Source organism: Humulus lupulus, chromosome 8 (genome assembly GCF_963169125.1).
Source record: "Humulus lupulus chromosome 8, drHumLupu1.1, whole genome shotgun sequence".
NCBI classification, from domain to species: Eukaryota; Viridiplantae; Streptophyta; class Magnoliopsida; order Rosales; family Cannabaceae; genus Humulus; species Humulus lupulus.
In genome coordinates this window covers 30,900,718-30,913,137 of record NC_084800.1, presented here as the reverse complement: position 1 = coordinate 30,913,137, position 12,420 = coordinate 30,900,718, and the positions used below count along the sequence as shown (strand labels likewise).

The 12,420-nt window shown below is 32.2% G+C and overlaps 2 protein-coding genes across 2 annotated transcripts; both read left to right on the top strand.

Moving 5' to 3' along the window:
* Positions 1 to 2,296: 2,296 nt before the first annotated feature.
* LOC133796630 (SPX domain-containing membrane protein At4g22990-like) lies at positions 2,297 to 11,538 on the top strand. The gene is made up of 12 exons (XM_062234231.1): positions 2,297 to 2,523; positions 4,586 to 4,666; positions 4,859 to 4,979; positions 8,050 to 8,361; positions 8,482 to 8,595; positions 9,013 to 9,470; positions 9,563 to 9,864; positions 9,947 to 9,991; positions 10,087 to 10,277; positions 10,445 to 10,635; positions 10,937 to 11,070; positions 11,155 to 11,538. Exons 2-12 carry the CDS (start codon positions 4,614 to 4,616, stop codon positions 11,391 to 11,393), a joined length of 2,160 nt encoding a protein of 719 aa, XP_062090215.1. The 5' UTR covers positions 2,297 to 2,523; positions 4,586 to 4,613; the 3' UTR covers positions 11,394 to 11,538.
* Positions 11,539 to 11,573: 35 nt separating this feature from the next.
* LOC133796631 (uncharacterized) lies at positions 11,574 to 12,420 on the top strand. Its single transcript, XM_062234232.1, has 2 exons — positions 11,574 to 11,756; positions 11,872 to 12,420. Exons 1-2 carry the CDS (start codon positions 11,639 to 11,641, stop codon positions 12,063 to 12,065), a joined length of 312 nt encoding a protein of 103 aa, XP_062090216.1. The 5' UTR covers positions 11,574 to 11,638; the 3' UTR covers positions 12,066 to 12,420.

The following is a 12,420-nucleotide window of genomic DNA, read 5'->3' as shown; positions in this document are numbered from 1 at the left end:
GCACATTAATAGAAGAAGTGTTTATGAAAGGGGTATTTTTGTCCAAAGCATGGTTGGGAGCACATTAATAGGAAGAGTGTTTAAGTTAGCATATTAAAAAAAATTCTTATGTTATGATGCATAAAATCTATATTTCCCAATGAAAACAGCAAATTTTGAGATTTTTTTTTTAAAAAAAAATGTTGGGACGCAAATGGAAACCACACCAAGAAAATATTTTATTCTGACATGAGATAATATCTATTATATATATAAAATACTAAAGAGGGTACATAATAAGGACGAGTTTCAGAATATTAAAATGATGATTTCACTTATATTAGTTATAATATTAGGAAATAGTAAGTATATGGTTAACCTTAATTTTATATTCATGGAATAAATTTAATTCTAGAGAATATTCCTAAATACAAGAAAAAAAGATAATGTTTAGGGCGAATGGAACACCAAGTACATGGCATTAAATCTATCTACCTAAATATAAACATGTCTCATAAATTAAAGCATCATTATATTATGTTGACATTGACTAGCTAAGAAAATATGTTGGTGTAATTTATTGATTTTCCTACACCATAATAAGTGGCAGTGACTGTGTGAACCTCTGTGGATGGGATCACATGACACTAAAACGTGTCGTATATTCATTTGGTTACTTGTATGTGGTCTAATATGACCTACAACGTGTCTAATATTTATTTGGTTACACACTCCCAAATATTTGCTCCAAAAGTTGTTTGTCTCGTGCTCCACAATCCCATCCAATCCCTCTCGTCTTTCTAGTAACTAAAGCAAAGGTGGTGAATAATCTTAAAAGAAAATATCAAGATAACTTTTTCCCTATCAATAAAAAAAGAAAATAAAGGGGGAATATACTCTCAAGTGTAAATATTAAAACTAAACAAACAAGTATTTATTTATTTTAAATTGCCACTTGTGAAACAAAGTTTTGAGTAGTCTTTCCCCTCCTATAAAATTTAAGGGAATATACTCGGTACTCTGTTTTGACAAAATTAAATTTTAGTATCCTATATTATGAATATAAATCATGTGGTACCTTTAATTAGAAAATGAGTTAAAAATGGTACTCTCCCCTCTAATTATCAACAAACTTTTTAAAATATCTAAATTACCCTTGATTATACTGAATTAACTAATAATTAAATCATTAAATTATATATATGATACATAAATTAGTATTTTTGTCATTTATATTCAGTTTTTTTAATGCAAAACAGTTAGTAAAATTGTTATCTATTAAATATATATAGATAAATATATATAAATGAATAATTATATATGTATGGTCGGGGTCATAAGGGACAGATAGAACTTGGCTTCCTGAGCACAAGAATGGCAAAGTTGTCGTCCGCCGCCACTGGAGACGGCGAGATCTAGTTCGCGAAGGTGCGGCTTCGACGAGGTCCGTTCGCACCATTCAACGGTAGAGGGAAGAAGACCAGCGACACCTTTGTGTTCCTCACGCCAAGGGGAAGCCATTTCCGGTTTTGGGTTGGTCCATCAAATGGGTCTAACGGGGGCAACAAGTTGCAAAGATTGGACCAATTTAGACTCAGTGGTGATTTTGGTTGCTCGGTTGGCATCACTCGCCGCCGGCAAGGTTGTGGGTGGTGGTCCTCTATGGACACCGACTGGTTTTCAAGAAAACAAAGGAGAGAAACATGGAGTGGGGCTGGAGGGTATCGGGAAAAAAGAGAGAAGATAAAGGAATAATAATAATAACAATAAAATAATCAATTTATTAATATTAATTTGACTTTTCAATCCTTTTTTTATATTAAAAATATTATTTATTTTATTATTTATATATGACAGGTTTTACATATTATATATATATATATAAAATTCATGTAATAAAAATGATTTAATTATTAATTTGGAGGGTGATTTAGGTATTTTCAAAAGTTTGTTGACCAAATTAGAAGAGATGTATTATTTTTAACTTATTTTAAAATTATAGGTTACCACATATAAGTATTATTTATAATACAGAGTAACAAAGTTTAATTTTGCAAAAACACAGGTATATTCCCTAAATTTAAGCATGGTTTTCCTTGGTTGCTACTTTATCAAGCTATTAACCACAAAAATGAGAGGCATATATGGTCAGTGACTCAGTAGCTAAGGAGATAATGACTAGAAGGCCTTTCATTCGTCTAAAAGTCGAGTGACTGAAGTGAAAAGAACAGAAGGGTCTAGTAAAGTTGAGCTTGAGTGTCTGGTGGGAAATAGCTGTACAAAATCTCCTTTGCTTTTACTGTCAAAATTCAAAAGCGTATATATATATATATATATATGTTCTTCTGCAACCATGCACCCACTTCCACCCTCCTTTCTCTTCTCTGCCTTGAATTTTCGCACTTTTCTTTAACTGATTTCAATAACAGCTCTTTTTTTCTTTTCTTAACATGAGAAGAGTACAAGTTTGACATCCAGCACTGAAGATTCTGTAACTGGTGACCTTTCAACTTCCACTGCTACTCGACCATAGTTTCTAAAGCTGTGAGTACTCTCACACACATATATAAATTTGCATATATATATATATATATGTATAAATACCTACCTTTATATGCATGCGATTACGAGTGGAAGAAGGTTTAATTTTTGCTTCTTATTAAGTGTTAGCATAAATATTTTTCTTCTTTTGAACAGCTCTAGAATATCTTTTTTCTCTGGAAGCTTAGCATATGCCATTAATATGAGAATTACGCTTTTTTAAGATTTCAACAAAACAGAGCCATATGTGAAGATTATATGAAGAACTATATGTTAGTATTCAGAATTAAAACACAACTAATTCTGGCTTAATTCCATCAGCTAGTTTATATATATATATATATATATAACTAGTGGAATTTCAATAGATTTTCCTGGCAGACTTTCAACTCTCACTTCACCTTGAATGCCTAATGAAATTTAAGTTTTTTAAAAAAAAAACTATTTTGAGTATACATCTTAAGATGAATTTGTTCCAATTCTTAGTATTGTATTTTAATTTAAGTTGAAATTATTTCTGCTAAGAATGGAAAATGGGAGAAAAAGTGAGAGGTCTGTATGAAGTTTCCTGTCGTTTTGGATACATAAATAATGAATTCTATTTGGGAAGGGGAGAAAAGTTTCAGAAAAAATATATGATAAATTATTTTTTGGTTGACACATAGCAATAAAAAATTAAAAAAGGTCTTGGGCTGACAAGAAAACTTGTATTGCTGTTGCCTTTTCTGTTAGATATTAGATAGAAATTATTAGTTTGAAACATATGCATAATGAGAAAATTGTCTCTTCACTCGATCGGGAATTTTTTTGGGTAGTGAAATATTCATAAATACAAAGTTGTCACCACATCAGGTTTTACTTATGTTTTGCAGTGCATTTTTTCAAGCAACAAAGAACCGAAATATGCATGGAAAACATTCATGTAAAACCTGATGTGGTGAAATATTCATAAATCCAGCTTTCTTTCTTTAAAGTTGATTTTTTTGTGGAAAAACAAAGCATAAATATATATATATATATTTATATATACACTATTAGAAGCATATGTCTAAAGCTAAACCCCCTAAATAATATTAAAATCCCACCTGCGACTATTTGAGTCTGCATTATTATTTTAAGGGATAAGACATCAAGTTCAACTACTTTATTATTACTATAAAGGTATAAAGTATTCGAGTGTAACTTTTACTAGATATAATAATTAAAAAAATTAATACCAAATAATATGCAATTTAAATTTTGGTGGTTATATATTTGTTTTTTAAAATCATTATGACTTTTGTATATTAAAAATATGTAAATATTTATACTACTTTTTATATATGAAATTATATTCTTCAATTCTACTAATCCTATTTTATCCTAACTTTATTCTAAAATCTATTTCTTGTCTTCAAGTACTATATTATAGTCCACATAACATACACTCGTACATAGATAAATAAATAAATTTCAGGTTAAATTATCAATATGACATGCGTATATATACAGTATGTATGTGCACGTGTACAGGGTGGGAAAAGGCTAACAAGTCTTTACCCAATATTTATTATTATTGTTATTCCAAATAATAATAGGCAAAATTTGTTGTACGTGGCCATATATAGTACTAAAAATGTAGAAAAAGTTTCAGAAATGTTTAAGACGAGTGTCAAAGGAAAGATCACGTGTCATAATTATATATATATATATATACATATATCTTGACGGATCTGTTCTTTTGCATTTAGATTTACCAAAACTCTGATTTCGCACTATATATATCCAAGTTTTGTTGGCTTCTTCTTTTTATTAACATGTACAATGTTTGGTAATGAGACATTGATTTGAGACCCTCTCTTGGGTTCAAGTTTTAATATCCACTTTTACTTCTTCTACTAATGTAAATGACCGTATATCAGCTATTTCTCTACATTTTCTTTTCTTTCTTTGTAAAATTTCATCAGCTAAATTTGTTGTCATGTTGTTAACTGGTGAGAAACAATACTAATACTAATAATAACTAATACCTTTTGCCATTTTGTATCTCATTCTGCTGAATTTTGTATTTCAATCTTTTGGTCAGTGGTTTATACTTGACTCTTTGTACAACAATGGTTGCGTTTGGGAAGAAGTTAAGAGAATCTCAGATTCAAGAATGGAAAGGGTATGTATGCATTGTGTACCGAAAAAACTTCACGAGAAGTTACTTGGAGTTGTCTTTCTTGTTCATTAATCATTAATGTGTTTGTTTATTTCTTCATATTTTTTGTTATAATAAGATAATGTATAGTGTTGGAAAAGTTTGATCAGTGTATTTTTTGTGTTAATAATCAATATATGTGTGTTCCTATTTCAGATACTACATTAACTATAAGTTGATGAAGAAGAAGGTGAACCGTTATACACAACAAATTCAGGTTGGAGAACAAAATCGCCCTTTGGTTCTTAGAGATTTCTCCAGGTTGCTAGATAGTCAGGTAACTGGTTTAACACACACATGAATGAAATTCCATTCGCTTAATTTCTTGGAAAATTTACACTAAGTTCCTTTTTTTATCTTAATTACAATAATAACGTGAGTTATTTTATTTACAATTATACATTTTTTGAAACTTATTTCCACTTTCTTCATAACTTTTTTCAAGGTTGCTTTCTTTTTCTCTCTTCTCCTTAACTTCAAAAATATTTTCCGACCACACCGATAGTCGGTTGGGCTCACGAATTTGTACCATTGCGACCTACTCTTCAAGATGATCATTTTAATATGTGGTAAGTTTATGTTTTTTCGCCGTTGCCAGAGAAAATAACCAGAAAAAAAACATTTTAATTTATTTTTCATATTTTGTTAAAGAGTAATTGGCGTTAAAATTCTCTTATCTCTTTACTTTTTCTGTACTTAACCCCTATTCTTTTTTTTCCGCCAATGAAACCTCCAAATTCCTTGTTCCGTTATTAAATTTACTGTCTCCATTAGTTTTTGTTGTTAAGTGCCAGTGTGGAACCAAGTTGCCAACTAAAACGAATGTCACATCATAATTAATTAATTAATTATTTTAAATAAAAAATTCTAAAAAGATTATTTAATTTATTAAAAGTAATAAAAAAAACATTTTAAATTTTTTTTTAAATATTTAAAAATACATTAATCTATTTTTTCCCACGCGATATCTTCTCTTTCTTCCTCTAGCTTCCCATCTTCTTCTTGCAAACAGATAGCTGGTGAAGTCGGGGTGCTTGGCTTGCGTATGGTCGAAGGTGGAGCTGGAGTTGGTTGGGGCTTGTGGGGCTCGAGTTTGATGTGGGAGGCAGAATGGTCGAATTGGGTCGCAAACAGATGGGGTTGTGTCTAGAGTGATGGTAGCAGCGAGTTGGTGGCTCATTTTCTTGGTAGTCGAAGGCACATGCGGAGATGGGAGGATCGGGGCTATGGGTTTCGGGTGCAGGTTAGGGCTGAGCATAAAATCCGAAAAACCGAAAAAACCGTATACACCGACCTTCCGAACACCGAAAAAACCGCCAACGGCGCAAACCGCCACTGTTCGGTCGGTTTGAAAATTTTGTCCGAACCGACCGACCGAACAATATAATATTATATAGTTATTAATTATTAAAATGATTAAATAAAAAAAAAATATATGAAATTATGTTCTATATATTTATGTTTTAAAAATGCACAAAAATAGATTCCAACAATCCAAAAATTTTAGTTTTTTAACTAAAACTTTAAAAAAAAATTGAAAAATAAAATAAAAAAAATAAGAAATTCGGTTTGGTCGGTTTAACCGACCAAACCGTGGTCCAAAACGGTCGATTTTTTCTTTTAACTGGTTTGGTCGGTCGGTTTTTGGATTGCACCAATCCGGACCGAAAATCGAATTCTGGATTTTATGTTATGAAAAAACCGCCCAAACCGACCGATGCTCACCCCTAGTGCAGGTGAAGTCGGGGTGCGAGGGAGGTGGGAGAGGGAAGTGACCGGGGTTGGAGTTGCAGGTGGTCGATGGTGAGAGAGATAAGGATGGGGCTTGAGGGAAGGGCGAAGTTGCAGGTGGTCGGAGATGGGATGGGCAGGGCTTGAGGGCTAGCGGTGGGAGGAAGGAAGAAGAAGAAGAAAGGAAGGAAGAAGAAGGAAATTAGGGTTTAGATTTTTTTTTAAATTTCATATTTATGATTTAATATTAATTTTTTTGTTTATAATATATATTTTAAGTAATTTTTTTAATCTATTTTAAATTAAAATGATTTTTTTGTATTTTAAATTAATGTAAATATTTTTATCGAGTTTTTAATTTAAAATAATGATATGGCATTTGCTTTAGAAAGCCACGTGGCTCCACACTAGCAGTTAAAAGCAAAAACTAACAGAGAAAGTAAACTTGATAACGAAACAGGGGATTGGGAGGTTTTATTGGCAAAAAGAAAATAGCAGGTTAAGTGTAACAAAATGTATAGATAAGTGGGTGTTGCCGCCAATTACTCTTTTGTTAACAAAAAAGTAACTAAATTTTAAACTTAAACAAAATTTAACATATGTATTCTTATTTTATATTTAAAGATAACATATGGTATTCTAAACAACTTTAAAGTTATTTTAGAAACATTTCAAGTAACTTTTTAAAAAAAAATTATTTATGATATTGTTTGGTAACTTTTAAATATAACATAAGAAGACTATTTTGGTAACTCACTAAGTTTGTTGGTTGTTTTAAATTTGTGGCATACCAAATTTTTTTGTCATGTATTAAAAGGTAATAAATTGGTATCTTAAATGATTTTACAAGCAACGAAAATATACTAAATAATATCATTTTCTAATAAGTTATTCATAGTATTTGGAATTATATGAGTAATTTTTTTATACTATATGATAATAATTAGTTTATAAAATAGGTTTAGAGATAACGTAAAAGTATCTTAAATAATAAAACATATAAATTATATGAATGACTAAAAAGATCAATTAAAGTTTTCATAAATGAATTTTTATTAATAAACTATATGGTAACTTATTATACTATATGACAACTCATCAGTTTATGAAATAAGTTTGAAGGTTACCAAAAATGTATCTTAAATAATAAGATACCATAATATAATATAAAAATAACTAATTGATATATTAAGATATCTACAAATGAGTTATGGAGGTAAGCAAAATGTACTGAAATAATATGTTCTAAAAATAAATTTTTAATTAAAAAAAGTGACCAATTGGTATCTTATCGGTATCGTAAGTAACAAAAATGTAACATTTTACAACCTAAAAAATAAAAAATTTCGGGAAGTGAGATTTTTTATTTTTTTTCAAAATTCGGTATGATATGCAAACGTAAACAATTGAAAGTATTTTTATAAATAATTTAGATTCTAAGTAAATAATTGTAAAATTCCCTAATTTCTTTTCACCAATGCATTTTCACTACTTTCACTTAAACATTATTCTCCTAATTGGTCTCATCTATCTCATCAATCATTATTCATGAGATGAATTGAAGTAGTGTTACAATTATATATTTATGTGATGTATCCTATATCCTTAATCTCCAGATTGAGAAGATTGTCTTGTTTCTTCTGGAACAACAAGGATTGCTTGCAAGCAGGATATCCAATCTCAGAGACCAGTATGATGCCCTCTTACAGCAGCCAGAAGGAAAACAAGTATCTGAAGTGCAAGAAGCTTATAGAGATGTTGGCCGAGATCTTCTAAGGCTTATCTTTTATGTTGAAATCAATGCTATTGGTCTACGCAAGATTTTGAAGAAATTTGACAAGCGCCTTGGCTATAAATTTACTGATTACTATGTCAAAACTCGTTCCAATCATCCTTATTCTCAATTGCGCCAAGTCTTCAAGCATGTGGTAATGCCCTACTCCTACAAGATCGACTAAAGTTATATATTACTCCTCATATTAATTTGTCTCTTCTTTTCATGTTTCACTGTAAGTTCCATTTTTGACCTTCTCTGGTCATATGTGCAGAGTGTTGTGGCAGTTGTTGGAGCCATATCTCGCAATCTAGCAGAACTCCAAGACCTTAAAGACAATCGTGGGAGCTATGTATCGATATATGATCAGCCTGAACTTTCCCATCCGGTTTACTCTCATATCCATCCAAGTATCGTATTTTTTCATATATGTATTGTTAGAGATGTTAACATATGTTTAAGGTGGTAAAAATGGCTGTACATAAATAGTTTAGAATCTGGTTATGAAATGATTAGGGTGGATAAAGATATTCTTAATCCATTTTTCAATTGACTTGGGTGAACCAATTTACATAAAAATCTACTATACAATTATAATGAACTGAAGGTATAGTAGCAGTAGTTGGGCATTGAATTTCAGTTCTAATTAGGTTTTAACCTATTAAATGATTGTTTATTGTTAACAATTCCTCCAGTATTGCTTCAGCTCAGCAGTAGAGTACTACTAGTAATATTGGTTCATTTAATTAGATTTCATATGTACTTTCTACACTGGGAAATGCCATCTAATGATCTGTATCTGCAGGATCCTGTTGTTCACTCCATCAAGACTGCTGTTGAGAGGTTATCAAACTCGACAAATTTTCTTCAATTCTTGGGAAGACATGCACTTATTTTCCCAGATGAGCTACCAACTGCGTCTTCTGAGGACGATATCGATGACCAGAGATATCACTTCATATCACTTCTCTTGAACTTGGCAAACACATTTCTATATATGGTAAATACATATATAATTGTCCCAACAGCTGACCACTATTCCCTGACCCTTGGAGCTGCAGCCACTGTCTGTGGAGTTGTGATAGGTTCAATGGCTATAGCTCAGGTGTTCTCTTCAGTTTATTTCAGTGCATGGTCAAATAGATCATACATGAGGCCACTAGTATTCAGTAGCATCATTCTTCTATTGGGGAACACCTTATATGCACTGGCTTATGATCTTAATTCAATATCAGTTCTTCTCATTGGCCGATTATGTTGTGGGTAAGTAATTTCATATCCTTCATCATGCTCTTTTAGTTGTTTAAATCATTAGCCTATATTAAAATTTAATATCATATATGTTGTCATTACAGATTAGGTTCGGCAAGAGCAATCAATAGACGGTATATCAGTGATTGTGTGCCCCTTAAACTAAGAATGCAAGCATCTGCTGGCTTTGTCAGTGCTAGTGCACTTGGAATGGCATGTGGTCCTGCTCTTGCTTGTTTGTTTCAAACTAACTTCAAGATTTACAACCTGACATTCAATGAAGACACTTTACCTGGTTGGGTTATGGCTCTTGCATGGCTTTTCTATTTGCTCTGGCTTTGGACTTCTTTTAGAGAGCCTTATCGTGAGAATTATGAAGATCTCTCCTCGCAGGACTCTAATTCTGGTTTGTTTTTTTTCCATTAAACTATTTTTCTCATTTTTTTTGGAATTTGATCAAGTGATTTCAACAAACCTTTCTTGCGCAGGGAAATCTCCACGCATGATTCAGGCAAGGCTGGATAAGGACATCGGTAAGTGACTTTCAATACCCATTTTCACTTAAAATGAGCATTTTGTTTTCTTGTAGGAAAAAATATATTTAGCTAATGTTGGTCATATTTTGAAGGAGGACAATGCATAAATGTTTCTGTAGAGAATGACTGCAAACAACCATTATTAATGAACTCTGAAGCTAACCAAGAAGATGAAGATGATGTCCAAGATTGTTGCGATGCTGATGAAGATTCTGACGACAAAATACAGAAGCCAGTTGATTCAATTGTATCAGCATATAGATTACTAACACCATCAGTAAAGGTTCATGAAACTATTTCTATGGTTTTGTTCATGCCTTTTTTACATGTTTCCACTACCAACTTTAAGTTTGCATTAATTAACTAGTATGCTTATTCTTTTCGTTTCCAGTTAATTGCTCTAAACATCACTATATATGATCACCTCTCTCACTTGAGTCATTCTACCAGGTTCAACTATTTATATACTTTATGCTCAAGTATGCAATGGAGATTTTGCTTGCTGAATCAAGTGTCATCACCGGATACTATTTTGTATGGTCCACAAGCAGCGTGGCAATCTTTCTTGCATGTCTTGGTCTGACAGTGCTCCCAGTAAACATTATTGTTGGTAACTATGTCAGCAACATGTTTGAAGAAAGGTGCACATTCGATTTTGAAAAAGGACATTAATTTCCTTATCAAAACCATTTTCTTCAAATTTGAAACACATAACTGTTGATGAAACTTTGTTATTCATTCTGGGCTTGGTTTCTTCATATGCAAGGTAGCCTTGGGCTATGCCTATGCAAGACTCTCTATCACTGATTATTTAAGTGATTGTTCACATAAAAGTCATCTTATGACCATCAGCCTCAATCTGTCACATTATTCAATATGATAAAACTAGTCACTTTTTCCTTGTTCTCTCTCTCCATTTTAACTCATCTATTTATTTTGCAGGCAACTTTTACTGGCATCTGAGATTATGGTATGCTTAGGCATACTCTTGAGCTTCCAAATCGTGGTCCCTTACACCGTACCTCAATATGTGGGATCGGCTCTGATTACATTTGTCTCAGCTGAAGTACTCGAAGGTAACTTAATTTGGTCGTTTCTCAAGCACAAAAGTTAAGGTGACACCATATATATAAGAATTAATGAGTAGAACTGTTGATCAGGTGTGAACTTATCACTGTTATCTCGAGTGATGTCGTCAAGGCTTTCTCGCGGGACTTACAACGGGGGATTGCTTTCGACAGAAGCGGGAACTCTGGCACGAGTGGTGGCAGATGGAACCATAACACTATCAGGGTACTTGGGCCAAGGAATGCTCTTGAATACCACCTTACTTCCTTGTTTCTTCATTTGTATATCCTCCATATTTGCCACTTGCTTCACTTACAACTCTCTCTACTAATACAATATGTACAAAACTATAATAACAACTCCTCCTCTTACCTCTTGTCTACCCCTGTTGTATAGTAATAATGTTAATATTAAATAGCTTAAGGACTGTATTTTATGACTATAACTTTCTAAGCAAATTAACTTTGTTCTTATTATCTCTCATCTCACTTTTATGTCATCAACTTTTCCTTTTGTCGCACTCACACATTTTCCCACCTTTGTTTTCTTTTCTTTGTTCCGTTTATGTCATGAACGATGTGTAAATTGGTGGTGGCTAACATAGCAGAGATCTATAAGGCTTACAAAACTGGGAATTACAAGCCAATGGATGCCAATAAAGATCTTTACTCTTCACCTGTCTATAAAAAATGCAGTAAGTTTATTTGACTTCATCATTAACAGTCAATAATAGGTTCTGGGACAGAGTCATTAACAGCCTCTTTTGCTTCTAAACTAAAGTTTTTTCTCATTTTTTATTATTTTTGTAGCTGAGAGCCTAATACTGATATTGATTTGTTATCGAACTGAGTCTGAGGAAAGAATTGAAGGGCGGATCAAGATCAAAATATGTGAATGGGTAAATATATCAGAGATAAATGGAGGAGTGTATGTCATTGTGTGCTTGACAGAGTATGAGTTATTGCATAATATTCAGACCCAGTTTCAGATTGTTAGTGAATGAATCCCACATGGAAAGTATGTGGGATCATCATACTATTTATAAGAGCATGAGTTACTCTACTCATCACTAATTGGTTTTGAGATGGAACCTCATACTTCTTACCATGCACCGATCAAAATCCAAAATCGGTCCAAAAAAAGAGAGAGCTCTTTGTAATTTTTGTAATTTGGGGATAATGAGCTAAAAAGAGCCAACGAGCCACTTGCGATCGAGCACTCTGATGGCTAACTCTCACGAATTGTTATGTTGTTTATTCTACTGATCAGCAGTAGGTTTTAACAAGCCTCACATTAATCTCATGAAAAATATTGAAATGAACTATTTGCTTTGAAATAATAAAATGCAATATATGTCA